The 18,141-nt window shown below is 42.2% G+C and overlaps 1 protein-coding gene across 6 annotated transcripts in view; it reads left to right on the top strand.

Annotated features, from left to right (window-relative positions):
• Positions 1-18,141, top strand: part of PTPN21 (protein tyrosine phosphatase non-receptor type 21) — a 99,322-nt gene continuing 81,181 nt past the window's right edge. For 3 of the 6 annotated variants that reach the window (XM_042445100.1, XM_042445091.1, XM_042445083.1), the window contains exons 1-2: positions 2-641; positions 16,056-16,403. In XM_042445100.1, coding sequence (XP_042301034.1) covers positions 16,224-16,403 — 180 coding nt within the window. In that variant the 5' untranslated portion in view covers positions 2-641; positions 16,056-16,223. Of the gene's footprint in view, positions 642-16,055; positions 16,404-18,141 lie in introns of all 6 variants that reach the window. The other 3 variants (XM_042445075.1, XM_042445065.1, XM_042445110.1) reach the window with 2 other exon arrangements.

Here is an 18,141-nt window from a genome sequence, read left to right as displayed (position 1 = left end):
GCTGCTGGGCCCTGGCTGCCATCTTCCCGGTGCCAAGCATTCCTTCCCTCTGAGGTCATGGGGCTGGAAAGCGAGCGAGGGAAGAAGAGGGCTGTCCCTTGCGGGCTGGCGTTGTGTGTCCTTCCGCATGGCTGGAGCCAAGGGGAACGCCTCTGAAGGGCCAGAGAAAGGCGAGAAGGAAAGAAGGAAAAGAGCAAAGAGAGGGAAGGAAGAAGGGAAGGGAGGAAGAAACACAACTACCCTGCGCGCCCTGGCCAACCCAGCGAGGCAAGGGCACCTGGTGCGCCCCTGGTCCAGCCTCTGCTGCCTGAGAAACACTCCCTTCTTCCACCTCCTAGTATTGCTTTAGTATCTCTCCTCCGCCTTCCCTGGCTCCTTGGGAAGAGAGGCACACAGTGGTGGTGGTGTTGTTGGAAGAGGACATGAGGAGTGTTGGAAGGGACTCTGAGGAAGAAAAACCAAGGCTGGGGTTGGTTTCTTCCTGAAGGAAAGGTGCCTTAGTCTTGACCCCCCCCCGCCCTTCGCCAAAGAAACCCTCCTTTCCTGCCCCAGAAAGCCATGAAATGGCTCTCTAGTTTTCCAAGCTGGGCCAGGTCTTTGGCTGCTGAAGGAGCCCTCCTTGCCTTGGGGGTCTGCACCAGGTAAAAACAAAGAGAAGGAAAAAGAGACAGAGAGGGGGGAATACCCTACTTTTTAGGTGGCTGGGAGGTGGTTCCTGAAGAGGGAAAACGTATTATTATCATTATTATTATTATTATTATTATTTGAATGTTTTAATTTGTATTAATATGTATTATATGTCTTTATTTTTGTAGAATGTATGCCACAGACACGTGTATTTTAATGTATTTTAATGTATTGTACAGACAGCCCTGTGTAAATTTATTATTATTTTACCTATTTTAATGTATATTTATGATGTTGCTATTTTAGTTCAGGGAAAGGATAAGGGGATATGTAATTTTTAGTCGTGGATGTGTTATGTATTTGTTGATGTACTTTCTTCTGATCCTTTTGAAAAGGCGGGATATAAATAAAACCTATTATTATTATTATTATTATTATTATTATGCTTTTGTTTTAAAGAACAAGATGTGGTACCTATTTCCAGTGCCAAGCTTGCATGACTTTTCCTATTTGTTTTTGGAATAATAGTCTGGAAAAAGTGGCAACTTTGAGTCCCAGAAGCCCTGGGTTTTTGTCCCACTGACAATAGTTTGTTTTTTTGGGTGTGTGTGTCTGTGTTTTATTTTTAAGGACAAAAATGTGCCTTTGGATCGCGGCGGCAAAGGAAACAGCGGCAAAAACGAAGCACGTTTTGTCCTTAAAAATAAACACAGACACACACCACATGTTGGAGAAAACACAAAGTTTTGGGGCTCTTCTCCAACCGACTCCACCACTGAGTTTCTCTGTCCTTGGATTCTGGTTGCTAGACTCTTGATTCAAAGGTTTTCAATGCATGTCCCTCTTTTTCCTAGCTGACTCAAGATGATTCCTGTTTATGTGGAAAGAAAAGTGGCCTGTCTTTGTTTACAGGATGTGTTTGATTTAAATAGGGTTATTTGCAAGGGATCCTCTACAGCAGTGTGTTCCCAACCTTGGGCCCCAAGGTTTTGGACTTCAGCTCCCAGAATTCCTGATGCTATGCATTTGAGCCAACATCAGGAATTCTGGGAGCTGAAGTCCAAAAACCTCTGGAGGACCAAAGGTTGGGAACACACTGTTTTCAGTATTCTCTTGACAAAGTGTGACAGTTGTTAGGGTGCTAAAAGCTCCAGGACTAGAGACTCTTTCATACTGAGTATTACCATTGAAGACCTTTTTTTGTCTGGCAGATCATATTGACAGGTTCATTGAGGATTGGCAGATTCTATTTAAATATTCTGTAATCGCAAAGCCTTTTTCATTTTAAGACCTCACCCCCCCCCCCTTCAGTAAAGGAACATTAATAGTTTTTTATGGGTTTTTCGGGCTATGTGGCCACATTCTGGAAGAGTTTACCCTGATGTTCACCAGCACTGTCATGAATAAATCTTCTAGAGTATGGCCACAGAGCCCGACAAACCCCACAAAAACTATGGCCATGAAAGCCTTTGACTTCACATTGAAACATAATAGTTTCCTCTGTATTCTTTATTCTGTGTTCTTTCAGGCCTTGATTGAAACTCAAGGAGTTATTTGAGCTGACCTTAAAAGATCAGGTGGGTGTAGTGTTTGAGCATTGGATTATGACAATGGGAGACCAGGTTTGGATCCCGGCTTAGCCATGGAAACCCACTCGGTGACCTTGGGCAAGTCACACTCTCTCAACCTCAGAGGATGGCAGTGGCAATCCCCTCTGAACAAATTTGCCAAGAAAACCCCAGGATAGGTTCATGGCCTTAGGGTCGCCTAGGTCGGAAACATCTTGGAGGTACAACACACACACATAAAAGCTCAGTGAAATATAGGCCCCATCAACAACAGGCCAAAATATAGCTCCTCGGTCACTTTGGAGGTATGTTTTTTAAATGAGTGCATGCGTCCTAAGAGTCCTAAGCCATGCCAAAGCCACAACAAGTTCTAAGAACAGGAGCACAGCTTGATGCAGCTTTGGATGCATCATTTAAACACATACTGATTCCAAAGTAATTGAATCAGCCTTAGTTTTGGCCTGTCTGTATGGGCCATAGGTGCGTTTACAGATCGCCCAAAACGGGTTGGTCTTGTGCTGCTGCCCGTTGCTGCGTCTGGAACCGCAGCAGCCAAACCCGCAGTTCCCAGGCGCAGCAAGAAAAAGCGCCAAATGGCGCTTCTTACTGCGCCCCAAAAGTGGGCGCAGAAGGCGCAAGGTGCGCACTCATGGCGTCACTTCCGCCGCAACGCCCGGACGCTATGCGTCCGCAACGTCAAAATGGCGGCACCCATCTTATAGGGTGCTGCCATTTTGATGGCACTTATTACGCCGAGGGGCAAGGCTGTCAGGAAGCACCCGCCCCTCTGCTTAGCGACGGCGCCTCATGGGCCCGTCTGTAACCGCCCTTAGTTATGAATCCAAAAGGAGAGCAACTCAAAAGACAGGAGTAGCAACTGTTTCCTTCCATGGATACATTTTGTTGACTTCTGTCTGCGCATGGATTTTTGAGCATTGAGAGGACAATAAGTGGAAGCTAAATGGGGCTGGTGGCATATTGATTTATTAAAAGGAGTCAGGCTAAATGGATATAAACTAAAGAGTTTCTGGGTGTGCTAATAGAATTAGACTTTCCACATGCAGTTGATTGGATTTGCCATGTTGCCACTTCAGGGCTACCTCTTACTGCCTGCAAACTCCCTTAATCGTGGGGAGAGGCATTATTTTGAAAGTGGCGTGTGGCGACAGAGTGGGGAACATGACAGCAGCTGGTAGCAGAAAATAACAGCTGCTAAACAAAACTGCCGGTGCTGTGCTGCAAGAATTGTGCTGGGCCAGCGAGAAAACTTGTTGAATAGGGTTGGAGCATTATCCTCTACACCCCGGAGACATTTTCTAATTGGCTTGTTACAAATGTATTTAAATATGACATGATATAATGCTGCATGTGTCATTTTTGGGGAGAGTAAAAAGAGTCGGGTTTCTGTCCCAGACTCTCACTAAAGAAGCCTGAGGGGGGGAATTACAGAGTAAAAAACGTGCAAAAGAATTATCACTTTATAGGTGTATGTATTAAACAAGTGGATGGTGTTGTGGTATGGAAACAGGTAACCTAACTAAAGTACAAAACACATTGCAGAAATAAACAGATTTTTGTAATTAAACAAGTGATGGTGTCCCCTTTAACTGCCCTGGATGAATACTAGGGAGTTCTGAAAGTTTGTAGCTTTGTGAGATATTTAGCCTCTCTGTCATAGAGCTCTGGTGGTACAATAAATTACAATTCCCAAGATTCCCTAGCACTGAGCAATGGCAGTTAAAGCAATCTCAAACTGGATTATTTCGGCATGTGTTTGGATCGAAGGCCTAAATGCCTTTCCAGCCTAACTAGAGTAGACCATTGAATCCATTAGATTTAATGTTGACTCATAATTAACTGAACGTAGATTGAATAGGTCTAATCTTGTTGTAGCTAAATGAACAGGATGCCAGCCAAACAATAAACCTGATAATGATACAATTTATCCAAAGTATTTCAAATCTGTCTGATTTCAGTGGAACAAGGTGCAGGTGGACCCCATCCATCTTTATTCAAAGATAAGTCCCACATAATGTTCTGTAAAATTAGGTATAAACACACGTGTAACACTCCCTTACAGTCAATGCAACTAAAAGTGCTTAACTAGATTTCATGTAACATAAACTGAGGAGGCTTAAAATTACCGGTTTTTAATAATGAGGATGTTAAGAAATAAAGTGTACCACCCGGGATACGAATAGCTCCGCCTTACGAAATTCCGGGTTACGAAAAAAATCCATTTAAAAAAACTGTCTCGGGGTTCGAGTTTTTTTCGGGTTACGAAAAATTTTTTGGTGCTTTCGGCGCTATTTCACACGAAATCGCGGCTTTTTCCTCATTAGCGCCTATGGGTTTTTCGGCGTGCGAGTTTTTGGGTTACGAAAGCGGCGGCGGAACGAATTAATTTCGTAACCCGGGGTACCTCTGTAATGATAACAAGTATGATAACAGACATGTAGAGAGGTCTTGTAGCACCTTTGACACTAAATAAAGAAAGTTGGCAGCATCAGCTTTCGTAGACTAAGTTGGTTCTTTAGTTAGTCTCAATGGCGGATACAAACCGCCATAATAGTACGTCTTCTATACGTACTAGGGTAGGAACGGGGGGTGCTTCCGCACCCCCCTAACCTAGTACGTATAGAATACGTACCAATATGGCGGCGCCCCTTCCACATGGGGCCGCCATGTTTACGTACTGGACGCAGTCCCAGACGTGTCGGTCGCCCTATGACGTCGCGAATGCGCCAGCACGCCTCGCGACGTTCAAGGCGCCAAAAAGAAGCTCCGAAATGGAGCTCTTTTTTGCTCTGCGTGGGAGCCACGCGGTTTGGCTGCTGCGGCTCCCGCACGGAGCAATTGGCGCCGGTGGAGACCGCCGCAAAGCGTCGGTCTGTATCCCGCCAATGTTCTACAAAATCTCTCTACAAGACGATTCTACAAACTAACACGCTGTATCTTTGAATAAGAACCAATGATGATAAATTATTAGAACTTAAACGTGTTGCTAAAATATCAAACTTTAGGATTGTTTTAAGGCTGAAATATTTACACACTTACTATTAGTAAACTCCATTGAGACCTCGTGAGATGTACTTTTGAGTAGACTCTTGAGGATTATCTTAAACAGAGGTTGGGCATTGATTTGCTGAGCCTGAAGGGAATGGCAGAGGTTTAAAAATGAACATGTGAAAGTTTGTTCTTTTTTTCCCTTCTTGTGTACAGTATTTTGAGTGGATCAAAGTATCATGCTTTGGATTTCTTGCTGTGTTTCTGTAGAGGGCTCATGGTGTTTATCTCCAATGTAATACGGGTCAGGACTAAGGCATGAATGTGCTAAAGCGGCAATGCTATGAAATGCCACCCTAGACATGGGGCCATTTTTGATCAGCGTGGAGGAAGATTTTATAGTATGGACAGTTGTAGCTCTTACCTGCTGAGGCAGGGCAGTAATTGATCTAAAACAGCTAGAGTCCTAACTGTTGAGAGTCTTATCAATAATATTTAAAGAACAAATGGATTGTATTTGTTCATGAATCTTCCAAAACACCACTGCTTGAAGCTTACCACTAATTTCTTTTGAAGAGTGGTAAAAATGCTGCTCCAGACTGAACTGAGCTGTGGATGGAAGCATTAGTAAGTTCAGTGATTGTGAATGAAGATACAATTTCTGGTTGTTTTTGTAATCCTTCATTAACATGTTTTCACAGTAAGTGTGGCCACTGTTGTGTTGTTTCAGGAGGGAAAGGGAGGACAGGATATGTCTCTAGAAAACTTTTGTCAACTTCGCTAGTTTTTCGCTATCATCCCAGCCATGATGTTTAGAACCATGCAGAATTAAAGATTTTAGTATCATTGATTTAATTATACATTCTCTAAACCTACTGCTAAGACAAGCAGTTACATGTTACAGAGCATACAGAAATACAGATTGACTTGGTGATTTTCCGAAAGACTTTTCATCTGTGTTAGGCACTATTGGGATGATTCAGGAAAACCTTTGCTGAAGATATTATTTTTTCAAAATGCTTGTAATCAGCCCTCCCTCTTCCTGATAAAGTTTCCTGTGCCTTTCATAGGATCCCAGCTGCCAAAGTTCAAAGTGTGCCATTTTTCTTTGTGTAGAGAAGTATGATGTATGAGATAGGTTGCACCTGTTGCATTTCAGTGTGCCAACAACTGTCAAAGGCCTAGGACCACTGACAGAAAATGTGGCTTATTCTGGGAAGACCTTGAGGTGGAAGAAAGAAGCCTGACATTGTGTATAAAAGGCAATGGCAAATTTTTTCAGGGTGGTACAGGAGGTGGCAATACAGGCTTTGTGCAAAAGGGAGGGAAGAGGAAGGCTGCATTCTCACTGCAGAAATAATTGAAGTTTGACACCACTTTATCTGCTGTGGCTCAATGCTGTGGGATCTCAGGATGTATAGTTTTGTCGTGGTGCCAGAGCTCTCTGACAGAGAAGGTGAAAGTCTCACAAAACTACAGTTCCCAGAATTCCATAGCATGAGCAGTGTCAGTTAAACTGTGGTTAAATGAGATTATTCTGCAGTGTGGATGCAGCTGAAGAGCAAAGGACAGTCTGGCATACTGACAGTCCAAGGGATGAGTTATCCCTGCTCTGCGTTTCTGTTCTTCATACGTCTCCTGCTTCTGTTTTGCTTTTTTCATGCTGCTGCTACAGGACTTGGCAAGTTTTGTTAAAATCTTTTAAGAAGCAGGTCTGAGGAGCACATGGCCCTCCAGACTGCAGTTTGCATCACCATAATGATTGCCAGTGGTGAGAGATGAGTAGAGTTGCAGCCCAGTGACATTCTGGAGGAACACATGTTCACTGCCCTTTTTTTGTGGGCTAGAATTCTCAGAAAAAAGCAGCCAGCCAGGTACGTACAAGAAGGATGGATCTATATAGAGGAGAGGGAGCTGTATATGCAACTGTATGAACATTGGTTTATTTTATTTAAATCCTTTTTCTTCCAGAATGGAACCCAAGGCAGTTTCAAGAAAGCAAATTAAAAATGCTTACAATTTAAAAAACCCACATGAAAACACTATAGACCCATTTTAAAAAATCATACTAAATGATAAACATACATTTCCCTGCTTAAGCATAAAAGCTTGCTTAAATAAAAATGTCTTTGCTTGCCGGGTGAAAGGAAAGCAGGGAGGGGGACCGAGCCTAGCTTCTTGTGGAAGAGAGTTTAGAGGGTGGAGCAGCCACTGAGAAGGCTCTGTCTCGTGTCATAGAATCATAGAGTTGGAAGAGACCACAAGGCCATCCAGTCCAACCCCCTGCCATGCAGGAACTCTCAATCAAAGCATACCCGACAGATGGCCATCCCCTCTATTTAAGATTTCCAAAGAGGGAGACTCTACCAGTCTCCGAGGAAATGTGTTTTCACTATCAAACAGCCCTTACTGTCAGGATGTTGCTCCTAATGTTGAGGTGGAATCTCTTTTCCTGCAGCTTGCATCCATTGTTCCTGGTCCTATTTCTCGGGGCAGCAGAAAACAAACTGCTCCCCCTCACGGCTGGTTACACACAGTTTTTTAAAAGAGGCGTCCTTCTAGACGCCCTGAGTCTAATACGGACTGTGTCCGTACAATATGGCGCCGGACCTTCTACATGGCCGGCGCCATATTGACGTATCGGACGCTGGAGCGTCCGAACGTCGCGCGGCACTAATGACGTCACAAATCGCCCTTGGCGCTTCGCGATGTCATCAGTGCACTGCGGAAAGAGCCTCCTTTTTGGAGCTTCTTTTTGCTCTGCGCGGGAGCCGCGCGGTATGGCTGTGCTGCGGCTCCCGCGTGGAGCAAGCGCGGCAGTCTAGAACCTGCCAATATGAAATCCCTTTCAAATACTTAAACAGACCTATTTTATATCACCTCTTAACCTTCTCTTCTCCAGGCTAGACATACCAGCTCCCTAAGTCGTTCCTCATAGGGCATGGTTTCCAGACCCTTCACCACTTTAGTCGCCCTCCTTTGGACACGCTCCAGTTTCTCAACATCCTTTTTGAATTGTGGTGCCCAGAACTGGACACAATATTCCAAGTGGGGCCTAACCAAAGTAGAACAGAGTGGCACGATTCCCTTGATCTAGACCAGGGGTAGGCAAGCTGTGGCCCGGCGAGGCCTTGGGACCAGCCCCAGCCCAGTCCTGCCGCCGATTGCCGCCGGGGCCTTTGAGGGGCAATTGTCTATAGAAGCCTCAGAAACATGCATTTATATTAACATTTTTAAAAAAATCTGCAAATTTTTTCATGTGTCCTCAATTTTTTTAAAAAAGTGTCTTCCATTTGAAAATTTTGTCCTACATTTGTCCTAGTTTATTTATATATTTAATTTTTTTTAAAAAAAAATATTTAATTATTTATTTTTTGGCTTCGGCCCCCCAGTTGTCTGAGGGACAGCAACCCGGCCCCCGGCTCAAAAAGGTTGCCTACCCCTGATCTAGACACTATACTTTTATTGATGCAGGCTAGAATTTCATTGGCCTTTTTAGCTGCTGCATCGCACTGTTGACTCATGTTCAACTTGTGGTCTACTTGGACTCCCAGATCCCTTTCACATGTACTATCATTCAGCCAGGTGCCCCCCATCCTATATCTGTGCATTTCATTTTACTTCCCTAAGTGCAGCACCTTACATTTCTCTGTGTTGAATTTCATTTTGTTAGCTTTGGCCCAGTTTACTAGTCTATCCAGGTCGTTTTGAATTTTGATTCTGTCCTCTGGGGTATTAGCTACTCCTCCTAATTTGGTGTCATTTGCAAATTTGATAAGTATGCCCCCAGCCTGTGGTGGTGGGACTGAAAGAAAGCCTTCCCCTGATGATCTTACAGTTAAACCTGACGATAGGTTTGTATGGGGAGATATGGTATTTCACATAGTGTGGAACTAAACCATATAGGGCTTTATAGATCATAGCCAACACTTTGAATTGTGTCCAGAAATGAATGGGTAGCTAGTGAAGCAGTTTCACCAAGGGAGATATATACTCCCTATAACTGGTCCCAGCATTCATGGTTGCAGCTGGCTGTGCCACATGATTCTGTTATCCACTGTAGAGGCAAAGGTGGCCCTCAGGGTTGTCTAGACTAGCAAATTTTTTTAAAAAAAAATCTTATCCACATCACAGTTTTCTTCCCTAGAATTATCCTGTTATTATTATTATTATTATTATTATTAACTTTTATTTACACAGTGTTGTACATACACAGTGCTGTTAGTGCTACACCAGCTCAAAATACACCAGAGTCAAATTGTATTGATTGCCACATTTTCCTATATCCAAATTCAAATGAGTACAAAAAGGGTGTACATGCATGTGTAAAAGTATCAATCAATAGCCTTTATTGTTTACCCATCACTCTTATCACCCGCTCTGCACTGTCCCATTCAATCTCCCTTGAATGTTGAGTTTTCTAATGGAGGGAACTTTAAATTTCTATCTCTCTTCTTGCTCCACCAATTTAATGGGGAAAGAAAAGAGCATGGTGCGGGGGGGGGGGGGGGTAAGACTCCAGTTCCTGTGGCAGCATTAGGACTGGAGAGGTCTAGGATTTGATGTTGCTCTCTTTGCTGTAATTGGCCCTGAGGGCTTCCCCCAGTCTCCACCCTGGGATGGATGCATCATTTGGGGAGGGCTTCTACATAGGAATACTGAAGCTCTGTTGTTCTAGATCAGACAATCTAATACAGTACTGTCCTAGATCAGACCATCTAGTACAGTACTATCCTAGCCCAGTACTGATTGTGCTGGGGGGTTTTATGCCTCTACAGCAGTGATTCCCAAACTTTGTGATCTCAGAGAGTGATCTCTGAAAAGGGAAAGGTATTTTAGGTAAACACATACACTGTTTCTTTTTCAGTTTATACTTTACTTCACTGCTTATGAATGTGAGGGGGGGGGATGGACACTGAGGCCTTTGCCTGCCCACATGAGCCAAAGGGATGGAGGGATGGGAACCCTAGAGAGATAGACATACATGGACGAGGTAGGATGACAAATGAGGCCACCTGCAAGGTGTCTCTATGACCCTAATTTTGTGGGGTGAGGGTTAACTCTGCGACCAGCCCCCTACTCTGATGTTTAATGGAAACAGCAAACTAGCAGCAATTTTGACTCCTGGGTGTTCCACCAAGTTGCTCCAGACTTTCTCTTGAGAAAGCATTCCCAGCTACAAGGCCTACTTTTCCAAAAGGACCTTTGTGTGAGTGGAGCCACAGGAACAGGAGTTTCTGATAGCGGTGGAGCAAGAGGAATAGAGAGAGAAATGTAAAGTTCCCTTCCTTAGATCATTCATTGGGGGTTAAGAGAGATAAAGAGAGTGAAGGGAAAAAATAGCTTTGGACGGTGGAGGCATCCAGTTTAGAGTACAAGGTGGATGCCTTGCCAATCTGTCCTACTCCAAAACAATGGCAACCCAATCCAGGCAAGACAAAAGTAGCCAAAAACATTTTTTTCCTGGAAAATGCAGAGTAAAATTTTTTTTTTTAATGCATTAACTTGTAAAATCCATTTCGCTGACAAAACACTTGCACATTGTGTGTTTCTAAAGCAGCAGAATTGAAGTTGGTATGGATTTTTTTCATAATATAAACAGCCGCTTAGGCACATTGAGGACTAGATCCTTAGAAATGTTAAAACACACAGCAACATGAGAGCTGAATCTTAAAGAAAGAACATTATGTTCAACATGATTCAAGTTTGAGAATATTTAGATCTTTGAGTCTTGGGTTTCCTAACAAACAAATTCTTCGTGAGAAAATGATTAGGTGCCCTTGTGATTATATGCTTTGGAGCAACATTTCTGCACCTTTTACCCTGGAGGAAACCTTGAAATAGTTATCAGGTCTCAGGGAATTCCTGCATAAAATTAAAGGTCTCAGGGAACACCTGCATAAAAATGATATCTGTAGCTCAAAAATGTTTATTTTTTTTTAAGTATTCTCTCATGGAACCCCTTGTAGCTTCTCAAGGAACCAGGATACCCTGGTTGAGAAACCCTCCTTTGAAGATTGAGATTTAACATAAAAAACCCCTCTTCTTTCTCCTTCCCACCCTATTTTCCTTCTGAATATGAAAAACAATTTACAATGGATATATTTCAGACCAACATTTTGACGAAAGTAAGAAGGAGGCCTGTGACACCTTAGAGATTAATAAATTTATAGTAGGATGAAGTTTCCTGAATATATCACACTTCATCAGATGCCTAAGATAATATCTAGAATTTCAGATCTATATGTGTGTATGTTCCTTCAAGTCATCTGTCCACTTTTGGTGATCCCATTAATTTCATAGGGTCTTTTTGGTCAAGGGATCCTCAGAGATGGTTTTCCCAGTTCCTCCTTCTGAAATATAGCCTATAGCACTTGGTGTTCATTGGCTGCCTCCTATACAATTACAAAGTAAAGCTGACCCTGCTTAGTTTCCAAGATACTACACTGAGTAGGGGGTTGTACTCAATGACCCATGAGGCCCTTTCCAACTCTATGATTCTATTATTCTATCAGATAGTATCTAATACCTTTAGGGTATTTAGAATTGTTATATATAGCTAACTGAAATTCAGGATAAGTCTTCATGCATTTAATGAAATGGCCTATAGCCTGCTAAATCTGTGGCACTCAAAGTGGTGATTTGTGGATTGGTCCCAGTCCCTGACCCATATGCTATTAATCCCTAGAGAGCTTCCAGGAATAAATAAATGACTGTAGCCAGCGGGCACAAATATGATAGTCGTCCCTGGCACAGTAGGACAGGGTGGAATGACTAGTCCCCCACATCAGATAGCTTAATTTCTTAATATAATAATTTGTGTTAGTCTCCTAGATCTCAAGACTCCTTGTTGTTGTTGGGCCAACAGAGCAATGTGGCTACTACTTGAAAATGAAAACATTTTGAAGTTTCAGTGGAAATGTAGGGAACTCTGGCTACGGTAGTTCTGGAGCATACCATGGTCATGTTCTAGGTGTTCTTTGCACCTGTCACAAATGTTTTACAAACCAGAGAAGAATGATTGGTGCTTGTAACTGGTCATGCTAATAGCATCCTTCTTCTATTCACCTAGAAAGAAATAAGTTTAGAAAGGAAGACTACATTTATGGAAGGATGAACCAATTCTTAAAAAAAAAAATCTACCGTTTGTTAAGTGTGTAAAATGAAACCCTAATGAAATCTTTGGAGAAGGGAACGTTTTTTCAGACGACTGCTTGAGCAGAACTGTTAATTACTTCTATAGAGGTATTATTACTAATACCACTGTTGCTTATTAACTCTTGCTTTTAGTTTAATTTAAATTTTAAGGATTTATCTTGGCTCATATTGGATGTAATATAATTACATGTGTTGTCCAGAGCTTTTATGAGCTTTGGTCAGCTCATAAATGCAATAAATGTATTAATACTATAAATGAATTAATTAACAGGCTTTCCATCCCCCTCCCATACTTTTTTTAAAATTTTGTTTGAAAAAGACTGGCCCTGCTTAAAGTGATGTACAGCTTGCTCTGCAGTTTTCCAGAATGCCTTTGGAGTGATGCCATATCACTTCACATTACATTGTGTTATGCCTATGGTTTTCCAGGAAGGGTGATGGGTGGGAGGCAGCAGGCTTTCAGAGAGAGAGAGAGAGAGAGAGAGAGAGAGAGAGATCTAGTTGTAGCACCTTTTGAGACTTAACTGAAAGAGAACTTGGCAGCAGGAACTTTCCTAGACTTCAGTCTACTTCCTCAGATACATAGAATAAGGTTTTACAAAGGATTGTTATGTAGAGAGAACTTTAGCCCCTTTGGGAGTAAATGAAAGGAAGAAGTTGGCAGCATGAATTATCTATGTAGACTATATACATCTGAGGAAGTAGACTGAAGGCCTCTCACCGCCGGACACCTATACTGTATATATAATGGACAGCCAGTGTGGCATGAGAGAGGGAGAGACATTTGCGAGGCGAGGGAGGGAGGGAGGGAGGGCGATGCGAAGGACTTTGGCGCGAACTCTGATATAGTCCAGCTCTTGCGAGATGGGAGATCACAGAATTAGGAGAAGAGGGTCTCTGTGACGTCAGTCCTGAGATATATGTCATAATACATATATCCATCTCTCAAGAGTCCAGAGACGCTCTTCAGCGACCGGCCATCATCTCACTTCTCAGACCAGTCCAGAGAAGGAAGAAATGCCAAAATGCAAATGTTTTTTGCACTTGTGCTAATATTTCTGGAATTAAGTTTGGCAGATGGCCAAAATCACAAAGAACTAGTAGTGACTGAACAATGGTTTAGTGTGCAGTGCAATATTTTGCTCGTGATTGCATTTCTCTTGGGCTTCATGTCACTAGGGATAATAGTTTTAATAATCCAATCCAAGAGGCACCGTGCCCGAGGGGAATAGTGCCTGCGTGCAAAAATGTGGTTATTTTAGGTTCTGGACCTTACCAGTGGAAGCATCACAAAACCGAAACAATTCCTAAAGGATGTAACCAAGCTTTTCCAGACATTTCAGGGCACTAATAATCACTTTTAGAAGATCTATTGCTTGATTAATATAATAACAAAATAAATAAACATGTTGTTGTTGTTAAAACACCTTTGATGTTTATGTTGCGCTGCACGTGAGGCATCAGGTTTTCCACCTTCGTGACTCTAGTCAGCAGCTTGTGAGCTGGAGAAACACCTGTCGCTTCCTTAATGAGCAAAGAGACACTGTAATCTTCTCTCAGATGAGGCTTTTATTCATAGAAGAAGTTCCACTGTGTACAACGACACCATCCACCATCCACCATCCACACTAGTAACAACCCACTCTGAGACATACACTATCTCACTCTCCCTCAGTGACAGTTGAGAATGATAATTGACAGTTGCATCAACATTCCAATGATGCACTGTTTGAGTGCTGACACATAACTGCCAATAGAGCTGTAAATAACTTGCACAACAGCACCTAGTGGCCACATCCATGTCATTTCCTCAGACCTGTTTACCATGGTCCTGACAGTTGTTGTGTTATGTTGTTTCTAACTTATGGTGACCCTATTGCAGGGTTTCCTTGGCAAGATTTGTTCAGAGGAGATTTTCCTTTGTCTTCTTCTGAGTTTGAGAGAGTGTGACTTGCCCAAGCAGTGTGACATCACTTTTAAGTGCTGTAAGTCCATCCTATGGAATCCTGGGATCTGTAGGCTTACAAGATCCTTCCCTGCCAGAGTTCTGGTGCCTCACAAAACTACACATCCCAGGATTCTGTAGGATGGGCCATGGCAATTAAAGTGGCGTCAAACTGCATTATTTCTACAGTACAGATGTACTCTGGAGGGCCTGAGTTTAATGATGAGACCGTCTATCATTTGGATTTTTTATTTTATTTTTGGTTTTCAGATGTTTCTTGATCTGAAAGAGATCTGCCCATTTTTAAAAAGTGAGACTGGCATTGTCTTGGGTTCCAATCTGCCCCCTCACACTGTCCCAAATGTAAGGGAGCAGTAGGCATTCCTGCTATTTCTCAATTTTAACTTGTAATTTCCTGGAATATAGCTGTGTCCTTCTGTTTCAGCACAAGCAAAACAGAAGAACGGTGGAAGGCCTCTTCTGGCATCTTTGACTAATGGTGTTTGTAGATTTCAGCAGTGTTACCAGTTTCTGGGGAACTCCTCGAAATGCGGGGAATTTAATTCATTTCTTTCCAGGGATTTTGACTGAATAATAATAATAATACATATTGGGAAATTCCAGGGATTTTGGATTGTGGTAAAACATTCCGGGGAATATCTTTGAGGCTTGTTGGCAACACTGTTCTCCATAGCTTCCTGCCAGCCACCCATCCTGCTGTGCTTTGGCAGGGAGCGTCATTAAGAATTCCTTCCACCTGTATGAGTGGAATGGGTTTAATTCTTTTTTAAAGCAAACATTGAGGGGGGAAAACCCTTTGGACATCTCATAAAATTAAATAAGAACAACGGCAGCCCTTCTCCCCTCAAGTTGGGTAAAATTTCCTCCTGCAGTTAAGTAGTTAAAACAGTGTTCTCCATTTTCTCAGGCAGGTGATATGTGAATATGTGAAAAAGTGTGTTTGTAGGGGTGTGAATTGGGCCCAAACATATTTAGAGTACATTTGTATTGCAGGACAATTGTGGAATGCATGCTGCCTGGAACAACTGTTTAGCCTTGTTTAGTGCCAAGAGGTTCCAGGGAACAAATGTATCTCTTTTTCCAGGAATATTTCCTGCCATCCTGGGAGAGGTGCCAATACAGGATACAGAGACATCCCTAACAGTTCTATTTCTAAGTTATCATATTACATATGTAACTCTTGCTTTATCAAGTTGTATTTGTATGCTATGGAAAGCATGGAAGTAATGTGGCCCCTTCCCAGTGTGTTAGATAAGTATACATTAAGTCCTCACTCTGCTTCCAATAAATGTTTCCAACTTCCATATAGATAAGGTTTCCAGAACATTGTGCAATTGCAGTTTTTGTCTTTGCAGTATGTAACTGTTGTAACAGCCTAGTACTGTACTTTGATTTAGTAAATCCTAAGAGTTCTGATATGGTAGTTAAGACTATGGGTTCAAATTCTGCCTTTATCATGGTTTTATGGGAGTTCAAGAACCCTACTTTCTCAGCTTCCCCGAGTTGTAATATATGACTAATAACATTGGACAACCCACCATGTAAATTGCTCAGAAGATGGAGGTGTGAAGTGGCTTGAACAATTAAGCAATGTTCTGTGTACAAAACCAACAACCAAGTTATACATTTACAGGCAAAACTTGACAACTATAAGCAGACAGTGTGAATCACCAGAATTTGATTGTGTTTCCTGTTCCTAACTCCTTTCATTCTTTCCCTTTCCTTCACAGAGTTGTTGTGGATGCTGCCTTGGAACAGAATCTGGAGGATAACCTGCTATTCTTTAATGGCTGCAGCTGCAGCTGCTGGCTAATGATCTGGGGACTTTCCAGCTCTTGACTGTTGATGAGATTCCCAATGTTCTTCAGTGACTTTTTGTGAATGTCTGAGGGAAGAAAATGCCTCTGCCTTTTGGGCTTAAACTGAAACGAACTCGACGCTACACAGTGTCTAGCAAGAGCTGCTTGGTGGCTCGTATACAGCTGCTTAACAATGAGTTTGTGGAGTTCACACTATCAGTTGAGAGCACTGGGCAGGAAAGTCTAGAGGCTGTAGCACAGAGACTTGAACTTCGAGAGGTAAGAAAAATGGCAGGAGGCTGTTGTGGTCTCCACCCTGGGATGGATGCATCATTTGGGGAGGGCTTCTACATAGGAATACTGAAGCTCTGTTGTTCTAGATCAGACCATCTAGTACAGTACTGTCCTAGCCCAGTACTGATTGTGCTTTTTTTTAATGCCTCTACAGCAGTGATTCCCAAACTTTGTGATCTCAGAGAGTGATCTCTGAAAAGGGAAAGGTATTTTAGGTAAATACATACACTGTTTCTTTTTCAGTTTATACTTTTTCTCCCACTTCAGAGACACCAAACAATAAACATAAAAAGGTTGTGTACTGATCTGTTTAAGTTGCTTTGAACTATTTTTTCTTCTGGATGGCAAAGTGGTGAATAGGATAAAATTTGCTAACTGCACATTGCCTTCCCCAATCATGTACAGTCTTTCATATTACATGAAAACATATTGGTACTTACTTACGTATTTATTAATGGTATTTTTATACACTCTTTAAAAGTAGGTTTTCTGGGTTGTGTATAAGAAAAAACCCCACAACACATAAAAAGACAAAATAAGCATCAAGTTAAACATAAATTAAAGCATCAAAATAAAATCACTAATAGAGTGCACCCACGCCATACGCAGGTGCACCATATGTGGCTTCAAGCATATGCTGAAGCCATGTGGCAATCAAACAAATGGTGTGCATGCTGCACCACAAGCACACACCCCATGGTTTGCAGTGGGGTGTGAGCGTACCCGGGATTTCCCTTACATGAAGGGGGGTCTGGAATGGATCCCCCACGTAAGGGAAGGGTCCAATGTAATAGCTTCCAGTGCATAAAACAGGAGTGAACAGCTGTTACAAGTCTTTTATACCCCCAAGATGCTCTGATAGTGGCGTAGACAGCCAAAAAAATGAAAGAAGCAAAACTGGATGTAGCAGAAGTCCACCTTAGTCTTTGAAAAATGCCTATTTTTGTTAAATCCTATAGGGAGGAAAAGAAAAAAAATATGGGATTTAGATGGGATAAACCAGAAGAAGTTATTTTTACCTTTAAGTAAAAGTTTTAACTGTTGTCCCATGTTTAACCTGTGGTCCTACAAAATCCCTAGAGCATTGTCACTTGTACTGCTTTCAATCCAAGTATTACCTATCCTATATTAGAGCATTTCATTTTTCTTGCCTGTATGTAGTACTATATGTTCACTTCAATTGAAATTCATTTTGTTAGTTTTGGCCCAGCTGTACAATCTGTCAAGGTGATTTTGAATTCTGACTCTATCCTCTAGCACATTACCGTATTTAAAAGGTGATTTGTGAGGCACCTTGGGTCCCTTTCTGGAGAAAGGCGGCATAGAAAATAAACAAACAAACAAAGCATTCTGCAATATCCTCCCCCCCTTTTTTTGGTCTAGGCTGAAGTATTTCAGGATGTTGTGCCATTGCCCCAAAGTTCCAAAATGAAGTGTATCCACTATATGGATTTGTATAGGAGAGTTTGCTATTTACCAGTTGAAACCACTGGCCACACTGTTGTACTCCAAAAAACTAAAATTTGCTTTCAGTGTAAAATTGAATTGGAAGAATGTTGATGGGTATGTAAAAATAAGAAACTGCTTCATCTTGAGTCAGATCACTGCTCTGATTGGTAGGAGTCCCCAAATTCCTGCCCAAATCTGCTACTCAAAGTCTTTAAGGGATGCTTCAGTGGGGATGAAGAGCCAGTGTGGCGCAGTGGTTTGAGTGTTGAACTAC

This window comes from Sceloporus undulatus, chromosome 1 (genome assembly GCF_019175285.1).
Source record: "Sceloporus undulatus isolate JIND9_A2432 ecotype Alabama chromosome 1, SceUnd_v1.1, whole genome shotgun sequence".
NCBI classification, from domain to species: Eukaryota; Metazoa; Chordata; class Lepidosauria; order Squamata; family Phrynosomatidae; genus Sceloporus; species Sceloporus undulatus.
Note: the sequence above shows the minus strand (reverse complement) of the source record. Positions and strands in the feature narration are given on the sequence as shown.